General features: G+C 37.9%; 1 protein-coding gene across 1 annotated transcript in view; it reads left to right on the top strand.

The window, feature by feature from the left end:
* Positions 1-1,321: 1,321 nt before the first annotated feature.
* MUC2 (mucin 2, oligomeric mucus/gel-forming) overlaps positions 1,322-23,070 on the top strand; it is a 49,780-nt gene continuing 28,031 nt past the window's right edge. The window contains exons 1-23 of the mRNA XM_074841880.1: positions 1,322-1,391; positions 3,028-3,292; positions 5,771-5,885; positions 6,546-6,636; positions 7,035-7,144; positions 7,384-7,600; positions 7,913-8,038; positions 8,739-8,856; positions 9,182-9,320; positions 9,963-10,073; positions 11,107-11,176; positions 14,332-14,469; positions 15,068-15,232; positions 15,829-15,923; positions 16,884-17,010; positions 17,673-17,928; positions 18,781-18,833; positions 19,108-19,217; positions 19,646-19,797; positions 20,257-20,395; positions 20,987-21,097; positions 21,384-21,563; positions 22,620-22,859. Coding sequence (XP_074697981.1) covers positions 1,322-1,391; positions 3,028-3,292; positions 5,771-5,885; positions 6,546-6,636; positions 7,035-7,144; positions 7,384-7,600; positions 7,913-8,038; positions 8,739-8,856; positions 9,182-9,320; positions 9,963-10,073; positions 11,107-11,176; positions 14,332-14,469; positions 15,068-15,232; positions 15,829-15,923; positions 16,884-17,010; positions 17,673-17,928; positions 18,781-18,833; positions 19,108-19,217; positions 19,646-19,797; positions 20,257-20,395; positions 20,987-21,097; positions 21,384-21,563; positions 22,620-22,859 — 3,198 coding nt within the window. The remainder of the gene's footprint in view (positions 1,392-3,027; positions 3,293-5,770; positions 5,886-6,545; positions 6,637-7,034; positions 7,145-7,383; positions 7,601-7,912; positions 8,039-8,738; positions 8,857-9,181; positions 9,321-9,962; positions 10,074-11,106; positions 11,177-14,331; positions 14,470-15,067; positions 15,233-15,828; positions 15,924-16,883; positions 17,011-17,672; positions 17,929-18,780; positions 18,834-19,107; positions 19,218-19,645; positions 19,798-20,256; positions 20,396-20,986; positions 21,098-21,383; positions 21,564-22,619; positions 22,860-23,070) is intronic.

Raw genomic sequence — 23,070 nt, 5'->3', positions numbered from 1 at the left:
AAAGTTCTACTTGTAATTTGAGCAATGAAAGTAAGGAACACTCTGAACAATTAAGAGGATTAGAGATTTCTAGACACTGCACTGAGAAACTTTTTATGAGAAAATACAGAGCCGGGGCTGGGAGCTTTAAAAAGTAAACCCTGTTAGTGCTATGAGGCAGCCGTGTTAAAAGATCTGTTGAAATAAGTGTATTTTACCTCAAGGAGTCTGTGTTTTGACTTCTGAAGAGAGCTTCAGAAACACCTTCTCAAAGGAATTTTTCAGAGTAACAAACAGTGCGTGTGAAAATCTTGTATTTCTGAAGCAGCATTCTAAACTGGTTCCTCGTTCTGTTTTATGCTTCTTCTCCCAAAGACCCTCATCATCTTTCTCTGCACAAAGCATAGCTGACCCTATGGCTTTTGCAGGATCTGACATGGGACAATAGACCGTAAATTTATCATTCACATAGAAGGTAAGCAAGAATGAGCTGTTTAGGGGGATTCTGTCTGAAAACAATTGTTATTCATTCTGGACAGTGATGTTTTCCCCTTCCCCCCCCCCCCCCCCCCCCCCCAAGCTTAATATGTTGTGAGAATCTCTACAACCTTTTTGATGGACTTTCTGTTGCACCATGACAATGTTTGACAGAACATCTCTTTTGCTGTAGATTCCTTGAGCTTACCTTGTCACCCCATCTCAATTATCTTTTGGGCACAATGTGCAGTCTGGGCTATACCTTGTTTTAGATGCTCCCCAGTGATTTACAAATGAAAGGAATTCAACAATTGCCTGTAAAATAATTTTACAATGCATGGGGTATAATTTTTTATTTGTAAGAGTTACTGTTGTCAACAAGGAGCTTCACACGCATCATTTAATTTTTACAGAAATCATTCTGTGATGGTGAAAAATGTAAAATCCTTTGGCTTTGAAGCCATTGTTTGAGGGTATCATATCCTAAACTTCCTTCAAGGGATTTCTTTGTTCAGCCACTCCAAAATTCACTATTTGTTATAGGAGTTACTGAAGGTTAAACTTGACGTGAGCATTTGAAGGATTTAAAAGCATAGCATCCTGTAGATGAAATAGAGCAATAAAAAATTGCATGATTGCTGAATCAATATTATACCATTTCCTGTATACTGAATTCCTTAATTTATGGTTAAAAATACCTGTCTGTTTACTCCTTATCTTCTGTAAATATCACGCCTATTTTTTTACCCCTCCTCTTTCTTCCTCCCTTTGTATCTCCTCCTCTCTGATAGAATCAATTGCAGCAGTGGATATTATATAAAGAAAAGTTTTCAGTGGAGTTCCCAGTTCACCCACCTTAGCCACCATGGGGCTAAGAGTTGCCAGCCTTTTTATGCTCTGGCTGGCTCTTTCCTATGCAAATGAAATAAGAAAAGGTAAGCTCTAGAAACTAAATGGTAGCAGATTGCCTCCTGTAAGAGGGAAAGAATTAAAATACCACTGCAGGGGTAGAAGGAGACAGAGCATTTAAATAGTGCACTGGATTTTTAAGGTGCCTTCAATTTCTTAAACTTTCAAATACTGAGGCTACATGGATGGCTCAGCCAGCATAGATAGATACCGCTTTCTTTGGAGATATTAATATCTATATCTACTTCATTAATCTCTAGTTTGATGTGCCTGGAAAATATTTTCGGTGTTACTTTTCTTTCCATGTGTTGATACTTTTCTAGGTATGGCAACTACTTGATAGAAAGCAACTATAGGAGTTTGGGAGGTTCATTGTTACAGCAATGAAGAAAGTGGATGATTATGCCTTCTGTTACTTTGGAATGTATAAATACTTTCTTCAGAAGTGAATGTAGTAACATTGGACAAAGCCCATTTTGTCATTCCAGACTTAATAAGCCTTCTGTATAAAAGCTCTAATTTACTCTATTTGTTATCAACTTTGTTTGAAATGTTGAAATGGAGCTCTCATATTGCAAACTATTTTTGGAGGAATAGGTGATGAATTTTGTGCAGTGATCAGGTCTGGGGTATTGGTCTTGGTCTTCTGCGTCTTGAATTCAGGAACAGGAGGAAAGCATTCTCTTGCATTTGGTATCCCAGCTGTGAGCTCTGGGAGAATCTTGATGTAGCCTTTTCTCTGGGGACACAAGCATGCCAGCTTGGCTGGATGTATCTGGTATGACTGATACCACCAAAGCACAATAACTTAGAGGTCCACTTGGTAGTTTTGATTTCTCAAATTAAACACTGCAAGAAAACCTTGTGAAGATGAGTGGCACGTGTGGTTTTGTACCTTAGCAAGCTTCCCAAGTATGCTCAGGTTTTATGTTCACCCCTAATCTACAGCATCTTGAGATTTATCAGATACTGTTAATTTGTATTTTTTGTTGGTATAGATGTCTGGGAAGGGAACAAATATCATAATCTTCATCTTTTGCTATTGCAAAAAAAATTTTAAACTTTATTTATAACTACCATAGTTATTCTCTAATCTATCTTCTGAATAATTTCTACTCTGTACTAATTCACTGTTAGGAAAAGAAGGAATTCTTTAAAAACTCCTGTTGTGCACAAGTCCTTTCATAACATTTAACCTATTTGTCTTCCAGAGTAGAAGTGGTACTTTCTTGGTTTCCTAACTGTTTCCTTTCTAGTGCATGTTGCATCAGGGAAGAAAATAGCTCTTAGAAATATTTAATATTGCTAAAAATAATACTGTGATTCAGATAAATTCATGTTTGGCAAAGCAGCTCCATTGCACTGGTGTACCCAGCTTGTTAGTGATCAGAGGGTTGTTTCCCCACCTCATGCAGACAACTTCCTTCACCTCAGTGAGGACTAGAAGACATACCAGGTCTCAGCAGTTGTTAATGTCTTATTTTCCACTAGAGATTCACATCTCGTCTGCCTAATAGGCAGATACCAGGCTTGAGATCTGTGGAATCACTGTGCACATAATTGCAAGTGGTTTCTACTGTAAAATGTACCACTTACCTTTTCTTGACGTTAGCTCATTCATTTCACTTTTTTCATGCCTTTATCTTTTTCATCACTTAACAGGAAGGACAAGAAACCATGGCCACTATGTCTGCAGCACTTGGGGAAACAACCATTTCAAAACTTTCGATGGAGACGTCTATCAGTTCCCTGGCATTTGCGAGTATAATTTTGCTTCTGACTGCCGAGAGTCTTACAAGGAGTTCTCTGTCCACATTCAGCGTGCTCTGAATAGCAATAACCACCCTGAGATCCAGTATATTCTGATAACAATCAAGGACTTTACGATGTACCTCAGACCAAAAGTGGCTGTGGTGGATGGGCGGATGTAAGTACCTGTAGTGCAATAGTATTTCAGGGAAATGTGATGGGAAGATAAAAGCAGAATTGATTCTTTACACAAGTGTCTGTCTACCATTAAGGTAACTGCTACAAGCATTTTCACAAGAAAAAAAAAAAAAAGCCCTTTGAAATCCAGCATAAAAACTACTTTGAGGAGGAGCTTTAGTATTAATCGTCATTTCTACACTGATATAAGGGATTGTTTAAATGCAAGTCAGGAAGAGGTTTGAATGAATTGTTCTTCTGATTGTGCAGGAAACAATGCAGTTAAGGAAGCAGATCTTTCACTGACATAAAATGACATAACTTCATTTGTTTTATGGCATCACCTTGAGTTTACCTTAGCAGAAGGTCTAGCAAATCCTCAAAAATGAAGATGCATTTCTCCAGAGTCTTTTTATGTTATGTCGTGGCAGAAGAGAGGTGTTTTTTTCTGATCTTCATAAATTATTCTTTAAGGTCCTATGGCTATTCCTCAAGCGATTATAACAGATATAACGTAGATCAAAATTTACATTAATTTGTGTGTGGCAATGTGTACTTTTTCACAGTGAGCTGTAGTATTTTTGTCCTCCTGTAACATGGTCGCACAAGGAACTAGTACTGGTGCTAAGTAGTGTCTTAACCTAGCCTTTCCTATCGCTAAACTATCCTTTCAGTGTGTGTATATATACACACTGAAACAAGTGAAGTAACTCATAAGTTAAGACATAGTTCTGAAGACAGAATTGGCTGTTAGTCTGTTTTAGCATAATTTAAAGAAAAATCCTTTCTATTGTCATGGTAAGACTGGGTTTTGCCCAGAATTCAGCTTTTACTCTGAAGTTTGGAAGACACTGCAATGAAAATCTGTTCATATATAGAAACTAACATTCTGTTTTCCAAGGATCAAACCAGAATGCATAACAAAATGACATGAAGTTATAAAAAATGCATTCTTGCCCCAAACTGAAAAAGTGTACTCAGAAAAGAAATCCATGAAAAAAAATATAGAAATTGTTTAAAATTGTTTTGCTTAAACCAATCCTCTTTTTTTCTTAGGTAGTGTTCACAAAACAATAGATCCCTTGTGAACAGGTTTTTGCTGCATGAGGAATTCAGTTTTTTGTAGAACTTAATTTTCCATCTTGCTCTTTAAATTACATATGATCCATTGTCATGTAAAATATTATTTTACCCTACTGAAGTGAAAACTGTAAAGTAGAAAAGTGTATGAATTTGCCTTTTGGTACCTGATCCACTGATTGATTGAATGTCTTAGTATTAGAAAAAAAAGACAAATATTCCATGTTGTGATAGCTGAAAGGTGAAAAGCTGCCCAATGTTTTATAATCCCTCTCCAAAACAATGATCTCTTAAGGTCTCATTGGCCAGAGGATGAACAATGCAGCCAAAAGTAACAATAATGGCTTCTGAGTCCCCGCCTAGTATTTAGATGTGTAAGTCATTTGGCCATGTTAAAAATGCCTGAGGTAAATAGTTGGAAAAATCCCAGTGACAGGAAATTAGGAGATAAAATTCTCCCAGTCAGTTACTGGTTAAGAGAAGATGTGCATAGACAGACATGAATCTTGATAGGTAACAATTATATTGGCAAATCTGTAGAAAACGAACTGGTTATTTTGACTGGATTCCAGTTTACACTAGTTCTGTTTGAACAGACTCTAGTAGATTTTATAGGATGAGGCTGCTTGCCACAATCCCTTTACTGCTGAATGAAATTCAGCAATGTGACTTGTTACATAGTGCTGTAAGACAGACGTACAAGAGCAGGAGAGAGATCTGGTGAATTGATTCTTTAGCAAACAAAAACATTTATGTTCAGACTTCTGCAAAATACCTTCTGTCACATTAACACGCCTTGGTGCCACCATTAACAAACTTGGTCCTGTCAATCCTAAACTAATGAACTACTGAAACAAACTACTGAATTCCTCTTAACATACTCCTTTCTTTTCAAAATTTTGTTGGCAGTCCCTGTATCTGCTTGTGCTTTTTGAACTCTCTCTTGAGAGGGAAGATACTTGCAAAGGAACATTCATTCTCTCTGAAATGGTTGTCAGATCTTTTGGTAAAGAAAAGCTTCCATTTATGTTGTTTCTTCTTTCATGGAAGTAAACTATTAGTGAGTGTTTGAATGTCCTCTGTTAATATCAGAATGATGATGGATTTTCCTTTGATTAAGTTGAAGACATCTGAAATTTTGGCTTTTTTCTTAAAGAACCCATACCCTTGGGGAGGTTTGGCCTTTGAAATTGGTTTGCCTTTTAAAGGCAATGAGTTATTGCATGAAGTGTCAGAGAGAGAGGTTTTTATGCCTCGTTAAGACAAGGCATCCTGTGCAGGTAGGATCAGGTAGACAGAGACTGATTTCTCTGTTCAGTAGGGTATTTGGCTTATTACAGGCATTCATGTCACCTCTTATGCTTCTGTACTAAAGCAGAGTGTCTGAATTTCTTCCTAGTGTGAAGACACCTTACTACAGCTCTGGTGTGCTCATTGAGAGCGATGACATTTACACTAAGGTTTATGCCAAATTAGGCCTGACTCTGATATGGAATCAGGAAGATTCACTGATGGTATGTATGATCCAAGTCTTTTTTTTTGGCATTTCCTGGGTTTGACAGACTACTGTATACTGAAGAGAAGTAGAATATCACAAAATGAACAGAGCTAGAGTGTTAGGCTGACTCATCCAGCTGACACTAATAGTACCTTATTTTAAAAACAGAAGGTGTGTGTCTCTGCAATATGATGGAGGTAACAGTATGGCATGCAGATGATCTTACTGGCCTCAAGAAAGGGAGAAGGAGCTTTCTGAGAAATAGCTAATGTTTTTGCTATAGCACCCCTGCAATCCAATCTTCATGTTCCTTCATTTGTCTTTTAAAGGACTGCCATCATTGACTTTCCTAATTTATAGCAAGACTTAAATTTAATCCTAGTAGGGAAAAAAGGAGAAAAAAAAAGAGTCCTCTGATTTTAAGAATGCTTTCCTTTTCATCTTTATCACCATGGTGGTTACTGCCATCATTGAAATACAGGAGCTTCAGTCACTTATTTCTATTTTCCATGTTACTTTTTGCATCTAACTGTGTGTTTATTAACTATGTTACAAATTCACTTGCACCATCACTTCAGTCATTTAGCGACTTCCCTTTTGAGTAAACATATGTGCTTTGGAAGGTCTTTATGTTCCAGATATTTCTTTTCTATTATTTTTTCTTTTCATTACTTAGGTGGAGCTGGACAGCAAATTTAATAACCATACATGTGGTCTCTGTGGGGATTACAATGGAGTTCCAATCTACAATGAGTTTATCAATGGATGTGAGTTATCCTACCATACTGACAGTTATCACAGAAGATAGGTTGATAAGCATTGTGCATAGGAGCATCACAGGAGAGCAAATTTCACCTGAGAGATTTATGTGATTGCCCCAGAATAAACATTATGCTCCAGTGCTGCAGTCCTGGTCTAAGGTTATTTTATTCCAGATGAATCATCTTGGTTTTTTCTCTACTGGCCTTCTTTTCTTGTTACCACTTTAAATTTTTAAGCACACTTAGACATAATAGACATAATTCAGAGTAGAGATCTGTGTCTGACAGGCATAGTTGATACCATAGTAACTGTTTTCCTTGATCGGTAGAGTTCCAGGAATCAGATGCTCTTTGTTGTCAGTTTTTGGGGCTCAGCAAGTCGTCTTTGTAATTTTTTCTCATAGTTGCAAGCTACAATTCAATTACATACGGGAATTTACAGAAGATCAGCAAACCCAATTCCAAATGTGAAGATCCTGACGAAACTCAGGCTCTTCCAAACTGTAATGGGCATGTGAGTATTCCTAGTGGTGAACTTCACTTGCACAGACACATGGAGATGTCCTTGTACTGTGGGGAGTTAGTGTGTAAGGAGCTGGGAAGATTTTGCCCCTTCCAGGGCAAATGGTTTCTTCTTCCTGTCTTGAATAACTGTTGCTGTTCAAAAGACAACAGTTTTTATGACCAGACAGGAAGCATCTAGAAGCTTACGTGCTTACAAATCTCTTAAATACTATTACTCTTCCTCCTTAGCGTGACGAGTGTGAGAGGTTGCTGACTTCCTCTGCATTTGCTGATTGTTGGTTACGTCTTAATTCGGAAATATACATCCAAGCCTGCATGCAGGACAAGTGTGCATGTAATGGAAATGAGGACTCCTTCTGCCTCTGCAGCACCATCTCTGAGTATTCTCGCCAGTGCTCACATGCGGGTGGCCGGCCGGGTGAATGGAGGACACAGTACTTTTGCCGTAAGCAACTATATGAATTTTACAAAGAAACAAATATTTCATGGATGTTTTTCAACAAGTAGAAATTCTGTTCCCATTGAAAAAATGTGAGGTCTGATGCTGCATATGACTGAGATAATCTGATCTATTCAAAACCAAAAGAAGAAAATATAAAAAGCAGGGGAAGCAGTTCAGAAATAAACATGCTTTACCAGATGGAGTCTGGCTTGGGATGCCACTGACTTGAGGGGAGTAGGAGATATGATCTGTGGTTTCTCAAGAATGATGGACTTTACACTCAAATAACTGCTGGTGTCTTTCTCATTCTTTCAGCCAAGTCCTGTCCCGATACCATGATCTACAGAGAAAGCAGCTCACCCTGCATGGATACTTGCTCACACTTGGCGATCAGCAGCCTTTGTGAGGAACACTACATGGATGGTTGTTTCTGCCCTGAAGGCAAGTGTTATTCCAACTATTGTATATGGAACAAAACCAAGAGCTCTGGCAGAGGAGATCATGGTTAGAATATCAAATGTAGTCAAATTATATCTTAAAAATTAGTACTGTTACTCATCATTTTCTCCTCTAGGGGAACATAATTATAAGTTTTTTAAAAAAGGAGGTCATAATTGATTAAGTAATCAATGATTTTATAGTTAAATCATATTAACACAATGACAGGTAATAAATCTGCTTTTTACTTCTCAACAAATGGACTTCTGCTAATATATAGGAAATCATGCTTTCTAGGTTGAATAATTCTGAGACAAAGGACATCATTTGCTCAGAGAGTGATAATGAGGGACAGTGAATAAAATTCTCAGACTTACTGTCAGCCTTAGGAAAAAACATTACGATGATAGTCTACAGAGTATACTAGAAGGACTGAATATCTAAACATGCAAAATTCTAAGATTGTTCTTGTATACTTATATTAAGATTTTCATCTGTGTATAGTTATATAAATGGATAGATTTAGATTTTCAAAGGTGGATAAAGGGTTTTCCATGTGTTTTATGTTACAAAAGGTAGAAACTGTATTCTTCACAGTTTTGATAATCTCAGTTTCTGCTTTCTGTGTCAAGTGAGAGTTTATCCTTTGTGGAAATTGCTTATTTCAGAAAGAGCTGGAGTAGTTTACTGTTGTGCTTTACAGGAACTGTGTATGATGATGTTACTGAAAAAGGCTGCATACCTGTTAGCCAGTGCCACTGCAAGCTCCATGGAAAGGAGTACTCACCCGGAGAAAGCATTACCAATGAATGTGAAGAATGGTAAGAACCATGGTTGTTTATACACCTTTCTTTGAGTGATTGTAAATGGGTCTGCATTTTTCAACCTTCCAGTTAGTCATAGGAGACTTCCTGAATACATTCTAAACTTAACATTTATGTTGCATGTCTACACATCTAATTTTCTGAAAAGTTTTTTTATATCTATAGCAGAGGGGAAATCTTAAAGGAAATGGTCAAAGATGCAGTTTTAAAACACCTGGGGATATCTTGCTTTTTGCTAGGTATACAGATGCTTTCAGTGCTCTAGGCTCTGAAAAATCTGTAAAATCTACAGGCATTTTTTTAATTATTTGTGTGTTTATAGCACCTGTAATTCAGGCAGATGGACGTGCAAAGATTTACCCTGTCCAGGCACATGTTCAGTTGAAGGAGGTTCCCATATTACCACCTTTGATGGGAAGAAATACACCTTCCATGGAGACTGTTACTATGTGTTGGCCAAGGTACTGTGTACTGTAGGGCTTTTCTCTTGTAAATACAAGTGTCTGTGTGCTGATATGTAGCAGCTGTGAACTGCTGTTTTATTCCATTTTTATGAGATGAGGGAAGAAGAAATGTTAAAAGCTGTACTGAAAAATTCAGGATGGGCTGTAATATCCCCGGGGGGAGTTGGGCACTTACTGCAATGGGTAGTTCACTTAGATAGCAGACTATGTATGCTGTCATTATCCCGTGGAGTCCTTCATCTACAAGAAATCAAAGGATCCCTCTGGCTTCATGGATGGGTAGACTGCAAAAATTGGCAGTTCTCAGGATTAGAAGCTCTCAGCCAGATCTGTAATAGCTGTTTCTGTGTCTGAGTGTCAAAGTCAGCTGGGAAAGGGAGCTAGGCAGCTATTTCATTCATCTGTCCCAAAAATATCTGGTGCCTTTCTTCTGGAGAATGACAAAGATCTTGTTGAACTAGAAACCATACCACTGAAATTGAAAGATGGTTCAGCTTCCAGAGCTAGTGCTGAAATGGTGGTCTTAATAGCTAAGTTCTATAGTAATTGTTATTGTAACTGATTACTTGTCTTTGTTTTGGAAACATCCTGTGAGATTTTTGATTCAACTAATGGACATGTATTTCTCTGGGATTGTAGGGTACTGTGAGTGACAGTCATGCTCTCCTGGCAGAGCTGGCTCCCTGTGGCTCCACAGACAGGCAGACGTGTTTGAAGACTGTTGTGTTGTTAGTAGATCACAAAAAAAATGTAAGTGTTCTGTGGGTTCTGCTAGATATGTTGAAAATTAGCATATTTCCCTTACCGTGGAGCAATAACTAATTCTTATGGAATCGCTATTGTGGATAGATAAGGCGCCTCCGACAGGCTGAAAACCAGCTCAAACTTCTGCCTCAAGCACTCAAAATAGACCTAACCTGAAAAAAGATGAGATTCAAAAAAGCTGACATTTCCCCCTCTTCCCTTCTCTGCTCTGTGCTATGTGATTATTCTCACTGTATTCCAGCCTAGCTGGATGTAAGAGCACCATTCTTCCTCCCCTCACAGTATTTTACTTTATTCAGAATTAATTTTATAGATCTATTTGCATCTTTTTCAGAAGAGATCCCATCTTTGAATGTTGGTACAATCCAACCTTCTTAAATATTTGTATTTGCATTCACTTTAGTATTCTGTTTGGTTATGGGAATATCTAGAATATATTTATACATAATTTTACATACACGTACACATAATTTTCTCCCGTGTTTCTGGTCTTCCTTGTCCTTGTCAGCATAACTAGAACCAAACCAAACCAAACCGGAAATCCATCATTTTACATTTCTGTATGTACAGACTACAATTTTATGAGGAAGTTTAGCAAACTGCTTTCTTACCATGCCAGAGTCATACTAAACCATTCCACTGAAGGTGTGGCACATGCTTTTATAGGGAATAGGAACTTGCTATAGATCCTGAAGGCCCAATATTTTCTTTTACTTCCTGAAACCAAAGTGCCCAATACAATCAAGCTTTACATTTCATTACTGCTATAAATTGTTGTACGCAGGTGTAAGTGAAACACTGAATAACAAGGTGAAACCTTACTTATATCCTACAGGTCTGCTGCCACTTTCGATTTTCATACAGATTCTTCCTTTCAAAGATTTTAAGTTTTAGTCACAGTCTAAATGTACAAAATGTCTCCCCTCTTTTTTTTTTTTTTTTTTTTTTTTTTTTTCCCCAGTAGTTCCTTTTCCTCCCAGTACCTGGAGCCTCATTGATTCTATTTGCTATTATACAGGTGGTGGTTTTCAGATCAGACGGCAGTGTGTTACTGAATGAGATGACAGTGAACGTGCCTCATGTGTCAGGTAAGAGCCATAGCCTTGTGTGTCATGTGTCACATACCTGACCTCATCTGGGGGTGTACTTTTTCAGAGGCAAAAGTAGAAGAGAGGCATATGAAATTTGTTCAGATTTTGGAACACTTTGGGGATGAATGTGATTTAATAGTCATCACTGAGAATTTCATGGGCAGATGACTGAAAAAAATATCCCTTCACTTTTTTCATACATCTTGAATATACTTCAGCACATAGCTCAGCAAAGAGGAATTGTCATGGCTTAAATTTAAAGTAGATAACCTGCCTATAAAGAGGGGTATTTAGCACTTTCCAAGTGTGACTACATGATATGGGCATGCCCTGGCTCTCAGTCATGGTGAGGCTTGGGCATGTCTACCCCACCTGACTTCTCCTTGTGGTTTTTTTCCTGTGGGAAGAAAGCCTGGCAGAAAGTAACTGATTTACTTTCTGGTCAACCAGGGCAGGAAAGAAGGATGTACTATGTAGCACCCTCTCATCTCTCAGATCACTTGAGACATCAGCATCTTTTTATATAATTAGTGGATTTAGACAGACACTTTCAGAGGCTGACTCAGATCACCTAATTCAGAAGACTAACTTGTGGTGGAAAGTCACTATCAGACAGCAGCTGTGAGCTCTGGGAATGCCTTTTGAAAGGAATGTAGAACATCTCTTTATCACTCCTATTTATATATGTTTAGGCAGCATACTGACACAGTATGTGTTGCTTCTTATCTACCGGCCTATCTGCAGATGGCAAGTAACTTGCAAGAAAATAATCCTTTATCTGAAAGGACAATTATTCACAGGATGATACATTCATGAATGCTTGTGCAAAGCCAATCACAGTGTGTAGCTGAAAGTTTAGATAAATTAAAGTGCTCTAGGCAGTAAAATAGACCACCTAATAAGTAGATTAAATAGATAAATAGAGCATATAGTAATAGATTTGTTCTAAAACATTGGTTAGCCAGTAGATATTGGTTTTTTGGACTTTAGCAAAGCTTTTGATACTCTCTCTCAGAGCATCCTTCTGGACAAAATATCCAGCATACGGTTAGACAAGTCCAAAATACATTGGGTGAACAATTGGCTGATGGGTCAGGTTCAAAGAGTTACAGTAAATGAGGTTACATCAGGCTGGCGGCTAGTCACCAGTGGGGCTCCCAGGGGCTCAATTTTAGGGCCAGCACTCTTTAATGTTTTTATAAATGGCCTGGATGCAGAAGTCAAATGTTCATTAAGTTTGCCAATGATACTAAATTAGGAGGAGCTGTGGACTCCTGCAAGGGTAGAGACATATGGATAGACTGGAGAGCTGGGCAATCACCAACCGTATGAACTTAACAAGAGCAAGTGCTTCATTCTGCACCTAGGATGGGGTAATACTGGTTATAAGTACAAACTGGGGGACGAGAGGCTGGTGAACAGCTGCACAGAATGAGATCTGGGGGTTTGGGTTGACGGCACGTGGAATGAGTCAACAGTGTGCCTTGGCAGTCAAAAGGGCCAACTGTGTCCTGGGGTGCATCAAGCACAGTACAGCTAGCCTGTCGAGGGAGGGGATTGTCCCACACCGCACTGGTGCTGCCCCACCTCAAGTACTGGGTGCAGTTTTGGGAGCCTCAGTATGAGAAGGACATCAAACTATCAGAGTGTGTCCAGAGGAGTAGGGAGGTGATAGTACCCCTGTACTCTGCATTGGTGAGGCCACACCTGGAGTATTGTGTCCAGTTTTGGGCACCTCAATACAAGAGAGATCTCGAGGTGCTGGAGCGAGTGCAGAGGAGGGCAACGAGGCTGGGGAAGGGCCTGGAGAATAAATCCTGTGAGGAGAGATTGAAGGAGCTGGGACTGTTCAGTTTGAGGAGAAGGCTGAGGGGAGACCTCATCACTCTCTACAGCTCCCTGAAAGGACATTGTAGAGAGGTTGGTGCTGGTCTCTTCTCACAGGGAATTAGTGACAGAACAAGAGGGAACGGCTTTAAACTCCAACAGGGGAGGTTTAGACTGGACATTAGGAAAAAATTTTTGACAGAAAGAGTGGTCAGAGAGTGGAATAGGCTGTCCAGGGAGGGGGTGGAGTCACCATCCCTGGATGTGTTTAAGGGTCGTTTGGATGAGATGTTGGGGGATATGGTGTAGGGGAGAACTTTGCAGAGTAGAGCTGATGGTTGGACTTGATGATCCCAAGGGTCTTTTCCAACCTGAATGATTCTGTGATTCTGTGATGATGACCAAGATTGTGAAAGGTCTCAAGGACAAGACTTGTGAGGAGCAGTTGGGATCACTTGTCTTGTTCAGTTTAGAGAAGAGAAGGCCGTAGGGTGACCTCATTGCCAGTCTACAACTTCCTCAAGTGAACCAGCAGAAGAGGGAGGTGCTGATCTCCTCTCTCTGGTGACCAGTAATAGGACATGAGGAAATGGTATGAAGCTGTGTCAGGGGAAGTTCAGGCTGGACATTAGGAAAAAGTTCTTCACTGAGAGGGTGGTTGGTCACTGGAACAGGTTCCCCAGGGAAGTGGACAGGGCACCAACCCTGTCAGAGTTCAAGGTGCATCTGGACAACGTTCTTAGTCATATGGTTTGGTTTTAGGTAGTCCTGCGAGGAGCAGGGAGTTGAAGTCAATGATCCTTATGGGTCCCTTCCAACTTGAGACATTCTGTGATTCTGTGATTCTAATTAGGAAGCCTGGTTCCTCTACTGTGCTGATTTTGTATGTCAGTTCTGCTGATTTTTCTATAATGGCTTGATTAACTTATGTATAAGCATCTAACATTTTATTAGTAGTAGTATTTAGCTGTGTATTGGCTTGTAGAGTCATGCCTATTACTTATTGCATGCAACAGTGCTGGGATAATGTTTTCTCAGAAAATCTCTTGCTCTTCAAATTGCTCAGAATTAATGAGTTAACACTGGAGCTGTATTGCAGAAAATCTGAAGTTGGTTCTGATCCCAGGGATGGGTCATTATAGATAATCAAGTAAGCGAGGACCAGCATTGTATCTAGATGGCCAGCAATTTTTAGAAGAAAATTAGTAATTTGATCCTGATCTCAGAGTTTTCATTGCAGGTGATACCTTAGAATCTAATAAGAAGTGTTTCTTTTGGCAGCTTAAGGTGTGTGTTTACTACACAATTCATGTTTTGTTTTTCAGCCAGCTTCTCAGTATTCAAGCCATCTTCCCACTACCTTATTGTACAAACTTCTTTTGGGCTTCAACTGCAGATCCAGTTGTTTCCAGTCATGCAGCTGTTTGTGACTGTGGATCAATCAGTTCAAGGAAAGCTTCAAGGCAAGTGTCTATTAAAATGGAAGCAAATCCATGTTGTTCCACAGCTGAAGGGTCATGTATTCTTTACATGAGTGATCATTTGTGCTACTTATTGATCCAAGAGGAGGAATCTAAAAGCAGAAACCAAAACATTGGAAGAGAATTGACTCAAGCAAGCTAGAAATGTTTTTTATTATTTCATATTGAAGTGACCTATCACTCTGGTGCCAGTACATGAATATGTGTATTATATATATAAAATATTAATATATATTCAATATGACTTACTTTTGTATTCACTTTAATTTTTAACTATCCACAAACTCAGGCTTTTGGTGCATTTTGTGGTTTTAATATCGTCATAAAACATAAGAAATACAGATTAGGGCAGTGATCTCCTGAGTCAGAGATATCTTCATAAAGACTATTCTTAAGAGGTTGAAGATTTAAAACAGGGCTCCTAAATCTTCCGTACTCATAGTGTGCATTAATAGTGTGGAATAATCAACTATATGAACTTCTGTTTCTCATGCTTGTGATCAGTTGTCCCTTTCCCTTTGACCTTTTAAAATGAAAATGAGTAATAAGTAGGTAAAACTTTTACCCTCTTTTTCAATAGGTCTTTGTGGAAACTTTAATGGAATGGAAGGTGATGACTTTAAAACAACTAGTGGGCTGGTAGAAGCTACAGGATCTGCCTTTGCTAACACATGGAAAGCTCAGTCCACCTGTACAGACCAGGCAGAAAAGTTGGAAGACCCCTGCAGTCTCAGCATTGAAAGTGGTAAGCACACTAAATCAGATGGTTGGCTTCTGCCAGAATGAGTAGCATTTGCTGCATATTACTGCCACAAGTGTATGAGAGTTGTAGTGTGGCATTGAAGTTTTTTTAGAGGGCTGTCAAATTAATAATTAATTTCTGCAAATATGTACACAAATGAGTACTGATTTCCCATCAAATTGAAGTGAAAGTTTAGAGGATGATTGTAGAGGAAGCCTGAGCTGGGAGATAGGGAAGCAAAGTCATTCATTTATATTATCTACAAAGGCAGCTTGTATTTCCTAGTATTATTTATCCCTGTGTTTAACTTAACTTTATGGTCCCCAAACAGAAAGAGCTGTCACAATTCCACATAGACAAGTTACAGCAGTAAGATATGGTTTTTGATTTTATGTCTACTGCTAGATAACTGGATTAGAGAATAGAAATATATGTACAGTGATTGCCTGCAGTTTCTCCACTTCCCAAAGTGCACACAGTTCTCTCATTTGTATTGTTGCATTGCAATTCTGTGACAACATAACTAGACATGTCACAAGAAAGATAAGTGAATGTAATGAATATAATGACATAGTTTCATTTTTCTCCTTTTTTTGCAGCAAATTATGCTGAGCATTGGTGTTCTTTGCTGAAAAACCCAGAGGGTCCTTTTGCAAGATGTCACTTAATCATTGATCCTTCAGAATACTATAAGGTATTGTAATCTTGCATTCTTTTCAGTACTGCTTTATTTCAGATGGATGACTGTAAACATTTATCATTCTTCAAACTTTTGAGACATTACTGAGTAGCTTGTCCATAAGAGCTAGTGAAGTTTTAGCAGTGATTAACTGAGGCAGCATAACATGCATCCAAAGTATCTCCTATGATGAGATTCTTACGGAGTGCTGCTGAATAAAAAGGTAAATTTGTTCTGGTTTCTTATGTTTTGCATTTAGCATTTTTATTGGACCAGACATTTGAACGGGAAAGATGATTCAAGAGATTCAGGTATGCCCAGAAATTTTAAGGCTACTCTTACACATTAGTTGCTATTAAGCCAGGGAAAAAAAAAAAAAAAATATTCCTGGATTGGTTGGAATGTAACACCAAATCATTTTCATGCAAGAATCTCCATGGTTTCTTTTTCCCCTGTGCTAATCACTTTGAGTGGTAAGTGAGGCTTACCTGATCAAAAAAGAAGAAATTCCTAAGACTTTGCTCATACCTAGAACTCAGTCTGAGCTCAAATTCTGTGAACATCTTCATAGATCTGGTTACTATTTTGCCATTGTGATTTTTAATATTTTTATTTTTTTTAATTTTTTAAATGCTTTTAATTTAATTTTTAATTTTTATGGATCTCTGCATTTCTAAGTTGTAACTGAGAAAGAATTGTACCAAAATCCTTTAAGAAAGTTGCTGTTAGGAGCCTGGCTACTTTTTAAAGGTTCAAGAGGCTTGGCCTAGGTTAGGATAAGCATCCAAACATTTTCATTGTGTATGAAATGAAGCAGCACTTTCAGTCTCTGCTCTGTGGCCATTCCTTCTGTTGTTCTCTGATTATAGGAATTAATAAAAACAACATCAGAAAAATGGACATTTCATAGCAACTGAGTTACAATTCCCCACTGGTTTCCTGTGGGCTTACTGACCCTTTTTTTGTTTTTTTCAGAAATGTAAATATGACACCTGCCTCTGTGAAGACAATGAAGAATGCTTGTGTGCTGCCCTGTCCTCTTACTCAAGAGCCTGTGCTTTCAAAGGGGTCATACTGGGAGGCTGGAGAAAAAGTATCTGCAGTAAGTAGTGGAACTGTAATCCCTACGGAATTCATTAGTCATAAGAAATAAGCAAGTACCTTCTGAATTTGCTTGTCAGTGATCTCAGTGTTAAGGGATTTGGAGTATCTTAGAAACGTTTAATGGACCTAAAAGAGACAATGCTTATAATGTTTACTAGCTCACGTTATATTCTTTAGCAGTCATTTGTTCACGACATATTTAAAAGTAGAAAGCAATATTTTTCACTTTCACCTTCTTTCCCCAGTTTAAATATCTAATGCTGTTTCTACCTTTGACTAATGGAATCCCAGCCATCATAGCTTTTACCTTGTCTTTGCTTATCAGTGCCTTTGTTTATCATTGTGCTTCCTTTTCATGAACAGTACAATACTGTTGAGACCAGGAGTTCATTATACTGTACTCTCTCTCTGATTATTGGCATGTGAAACAAATATGGCTGTGAAAGTAGAAACTGTTAGTAGCAGTTAAAAAGATGTCTTCAACTGGTAAACAAAGTTAGGCTATCTTGTGACTTACAATATTTTTGTACTTTAATAAAATCTAAGGGAATATTTTTACCATTGCATGCTGCACAGCCAGAGAAACCAAAACCAGAAATGTCAAGGTTAAATTGTCCATCCTGCATCCCTTATTTATCAGTTTGTTTATTTTCCTTCCAGCTAATGAAGTGTCTGCCTGTCCAGGAAATCAAATCTTCCTTTACAATCTTACAATGTGTCAGCAAACCTGTCGTTCCCTCGCTGATGGTGAAAAACATTGCTTGCAAGACTTTGCTCCTGTGGATGGCTGTGGCTGCCCATATAACACATACTTGGATAACCAGGATACCTGCGTGCCCATCTCCAAATGTCCATGTTATTACAAGGGATCATACCTGGAACCAGGGGAATACATCAGAAAAGACGGAGAACGTTGGTATGTTTTATTGTGGCTCCTTGTTTGTGGGAATAAAAGCCCTTTTTAAATTTGCTTATTAGGTGTAAGCTGCTTAGCTTTTTTTGGTGCTTTAATGAACATTTGTAATATGTTTCACAACATCTTCATCCTGTTGCAGTGTAATTTATTAGTAATTGAGAAGTACAGCTTTGTTTGGAGGTGTGAGTACTGGCCTTCACAGATAAATGTTACTCTGAAGCTGCACTGTTAATAGTTCAGGGGGTAAAAGGAAGATAAAAGACCATCTATAATGTTATGTTGCTGTTTCCTTTTCTGTAAGAGACAGATTGCTTGTGTTTTCCACTGCAGGCAGGTCCCCTTGATATGTATTTACTGTAGCATACGTGTTTGAAAGTAACTTTCACGGTTCTGGTATTTTTTATCATGAATTCTGACAACTGTTTGCTGCGTGAATCATCAGTACAAACTATGAAATACTTCCCTCTCTCATCTGGCAGATGAAGCATACAGGCCAATAAATTTGCAGCATATGAGTTGAACAGGCATGAAAATACACTATGTATCTAAATGAAGGCTTTGATTTAAATTATCATTATTAACTGTTTCATTATTATATGTTTCCTGAGTCATCAAAAAGCATAGTATTAAGTATTAATAGAGTAGCTGTCATTCCTTACAACATAACCTTTTCTCCAAGTGAAAATTCATGAGTGCGCTTCGATAGAGTCTACCTTGAAATATCAGTAGAAATTATGCAGGATCTCTCTGATAAATACTTTCAAATTTATATAAACAAATCCTCAGATTTAAATTGAAGACACTGAGCTTGCTTTTTAAAAAAAAATTTCTGCTACTTCATTTCATTTCTAGTGTTTGCCGAAATGCAAAGGTCCACTGTACTTCAGTGACAATAGGAAAGAAAAGTAAGTGACATTCTATAAAATAAAATAAAAACTATAACCCAGCCTCCAAACCCAAACCTACACTTTCCATTTGAATTCTCCACTTGTTTTCCGTGTTTGTTTTTTCTCTTTATGTGAAACAGTTATGCATTTTCACTTTCTTCTGTCTTCTCTGATCCTCTTTTTTTCATAAGGATATACATACCCTGAAATTTCTGTCTCAGTAACTACAACTTTTCATGCACATTTCTTTTGTCTTTTCTTGATACATCTAAACCAACAATGTACCTTTCAGATACAACCGAGTGTTCTTCTAACAAGAGGTACTTTGACTGCAACACATCCCCAATGTGGACTTCGCAAACACCTGTACAACTTAGCTGTCATACTCCTCGAAATGATCATGTATGTATTCAATTTTTCCCCATGTCATGTTTCCTTTATTCATTTTTTTATGCTTTAAATGACACAGTGCAACACAGAAAATGCAGTTGTAACTAACAGTTTTTTTCTCTTTGGTAAAGCTTCCTGTCTTTTCTCCCCAATGATATTACTCTGTTACCAATTTTATGATGATTCCCCTTATGGTCTCCTTCTCCTTTTTCTTTTTACTGTGTCTTCAGTAGAGTTGTACCTCCCAAGTGAAATATGATTTGGGTTCTTAGACAATCAATAAAGAAAAACATTAGAAGCCTAGAAAGAAGAATCTTATAAAACTAATCAATATTATTCTGTTTGGTTATAAATGCAGTTTTTACCAGAATGTTTATGAAGAAGTGGAATTAAAATGCAGTGTTTTTCATAAAGTAACAATTTCTCCTTATATTCCCTAGTTCCAGGCAGAGTGTGTCTCAGGCTGTGTGTGTCCTGATGGTCTATTTGATGATGGGAAAGGCGGCTGTGTTCAGGAGAAAGACTGCCCATGCATTCATAACAACCAGTGGTATTCTTCTGGACAGAAGATAACAGTGGACTGCAACACCTGGCAAGTTATAATTTTGTACTCTTTTCTAGAGTATATTCTATGCAGTAAATTAATAATCGTGCCTAGGCTTATGTACTACAGTGGCTGTGATAGCTGCAATAATAAACATTTTCAGGCATACTTTTTGCTATCTGAGGAAATGCAGATTGTACTGAAAATATTGGGATAATAAATACTTCTGTTTTAAGTAGGCATCTCATATTGGGAAAGTGCACTCATTTTTTAAATATAAACACTATCAGATCTAAAAAGTGTATCCAACCAGATTTAAAAGTCATGTTATAGGTTTAAAAGCAGGCTAAACTATTGAAGTTGAGACTTAAGACAGTCTGTAACACTGAAATGGATATTGTGCACGTTATCACATTGTATCAGGTAGCTGCTTGGTTTGTTCTGCAGTTTTCCAAACAGTTCACTCTTGGTGAGACCTGAAAATAAAATTCTTCTGCTCTCTTCTAGTGTCTGCCAAAAAGGATCTTGGAGCTGCACTGAATATGTGTGCTATGGGACTTGTACAATATATGGAAGTGGCCATTATATCACCTTTGATGGAAAATTCTATGACTTTGATGGAAGATGTGAATATGTGGCTACTCAGGTAATGCTCATCAGAGGGCTGAAGTGGCATCTGATTGCCCTGAAGATCTACTTTCATCTTTGGCTTTGTCATTTCTTATTGCTTGTCATCACTGTTCCTGAGGTGTTTTCACATTCCGCCAAGATAAATTCTGTATTTTCAGTGCAGGCAAGCTGTGTGAATGTGGTTTTTTTTCTGACACAGTGGTCATAAATTGTATGTAACAGGACTATTTTATAGTGAGAGCTAAGAGTTCATTATCAGTTCTGAAATAAATGAAAATTCTAAGTTTACAGGACAAAGATATTTATATTTAAAGATATATTCTTCATTTTGGTTTATTGTCCCACTTGTTTCCCAGGTTTTGCCACACACGAGACTGTATTAACTGTCTATGTCTATGTAGAGATGCATGTGCGTATGTTTGTGTGTCTGTAAAAATATGTGTATGTAAGATTTCGCATATGAAGCAGCAATAACAATTTATACATTGTGGAGATTTAATGATTTAAAATTATTTAAATAATATTTTAAAATTAAATATTTATATTCTAGGTAGAATATTTATATTCTACCTGGTTTCCTTATGGTCATTTTTTTCTTTTTCAATAGGATTTTTGTGGTGACAGAAATTCCAGTGGCTCGTTCAGTATCATCACAGAGAATGTCCCTTGTGGAACTACAGGAGTCACCTGCTCAAAGGCTATTAAAATGTTTCTAGGGGTGAGTAATGATTCTCAGTAAGTATATATCAGCATTCAAGTATTCCGGAAAAAGTAACGCTCCAAAGCCACAGCCAAAAAAGTAGATATAACAAGTGAAGGTTAGAGGCCCTATCAAATTAATTTGTAAATGTGTACATTCTCATTCTATCAAAGGTGTTACACCACTTTCTGTCATCTTGGAAAGTCATCGCAGGTTTTGGATTCAGAATGAGTTGTATTCGTATGAGCGTCTAATATTTCATCTCATCATAAAAGTTAGTGTTATTTCTCTTTTTATCTTTCAGAAAACTGAACTGAAATTGGAGGATAAAGATTATAAAGAAATTCAGAGAGATATTGGTGATGATGTGCGTTATTGGAACACGACAGTAGGCCTCTACCTCGTTATTGAGGCTAGCAATGGTGTGATGCTTATCTGGGATAAGAAGACTACTGTTTTCATCAAGCTGACCCCTGATTACAAAGTTAGGACCTGTCTGTCTTTTTTTTTTTGAAGTAGTAGTATGAATAGATAAATGAGATAAGGAAACATAACTGTTCTTTTATTCTGACTCTGTTTAAACCCTGTATCCTCTGCACACTGATCATTAGCTTGCGTCATTACTATCACAGCTTGCAGAGGTGCTGCTGGAGTTCCTTACAGTCCATCACAATGCATTGCAGAGGATGCATAGCATATGACTGCAACAAAGCTAAATGTCTAAGGCATTCTGAGTTTGTGAGTATTAAGAGCCAAGCATCCAAAGTAATTTAGGGGATGAGAACTGACTTGGAAACCTGCATGGAATCTCAGCTCTGAGTTAAAACCCAACTGCCTATGCAATGTATGGAGATGGTTCTGATTTCTGAAAATCAGTATGCTGAATTATAGAGTACTGAATTCATTGGGCTGAATGAGGAGGTGTGGGGTTGTATAAACAGGAACATGCTGTTGCTTGAGGGGGCTCATGTACCTTAAATAACACTACCAGAAATTCACTGTTGTGGGTAAGTTGCTAAATTCTTTCTTTCAAGAAAAAATGAGTCCCTGTATTTTTTTTTCCATGGGTGAAGAAAAGGCACTCATTATGTTAGAAACGTTTAATAAAAACATTTTTGATCAGAATGAAATTCCCTCAGGCTTATATTAATAGCTGAGTTATGCTAAATTGAGAAGAATGGAAAACAAATCAATTCTGCTCAGCTGAAGGATGCTTAGCCACCCTTTACTGTTATAAGTTGGATGAAGGGCCGCCACAGAGACATGGTAGTGTCTACATTATACACTACATATATACACTAGATATAACTGGTTTCAAGGAAGGAAGTCATGGCAGTGAGTAGTTCACTGAGTACACAGACAAATAAAGGTTTAATTTCTGTAGAAATGATTTGGAAGTAAAATGAAAATATGTAATTTACACGGAGAGTTAGTTGTCCTTTTAAATGTCAATGTTTTCCTCTTATTTACTAGTCTGTTTCTCACTTTCATGGTATATTTAAAAGCTGTGGATTTAAAAGCTGTTAATTTTCTTTTCCAGGGCAAAGTGTGTGGTTTGTGTGGCAACTTTGATGACAAGTCTAACAACGACTTTACAACAAGGAGTGGGGTGCAGGAGACTAATGCTCTGAAGTTTGGGAATTCCTGGAAACAGTCTTCCACATGCCCAGATGTCACAGAAGAGATTAAGCCCTGCGATGTGAAACCACACAGGGAGTCCTGGGCAAAGAAAGAATGCAACATCATCCGGAGTGATGTCTTTAAAATTTGTCACTCTAAGGTTTGTAGAGGGCAGCAAATGATGGCACAGCACAGGGCATTTCTGCTATTGCAGAAGCAGAGGGACCATCAGAAATGGATGAAGAAATGGTTAAATAGAGTGATCTTCAATTAAGTCTTCAGTACAGCTACAGGTGTCATCACATTTCAGCTAGCCTTAGTCAAAGTAATTTATCTGTGGCAATGGGACTGTGTCAGTAGTGGTGCCAGCC

Source organism: Strix aluco, chromosome 16, assembly GCF_031877795.1.
Source record: "Strix aluco isolate bStrAlu1 chromosome 16, bStrAlu1.hap1, whole genome shotgun sequence".
NCBI lineage: Eukaryota > Metazoa > Chordata > Aves > Strigiformes > Strigidae > Strix > Strix aluco.
This window is presented reverse-complemented; position numbering and strand designations above follow the sequence as displayed.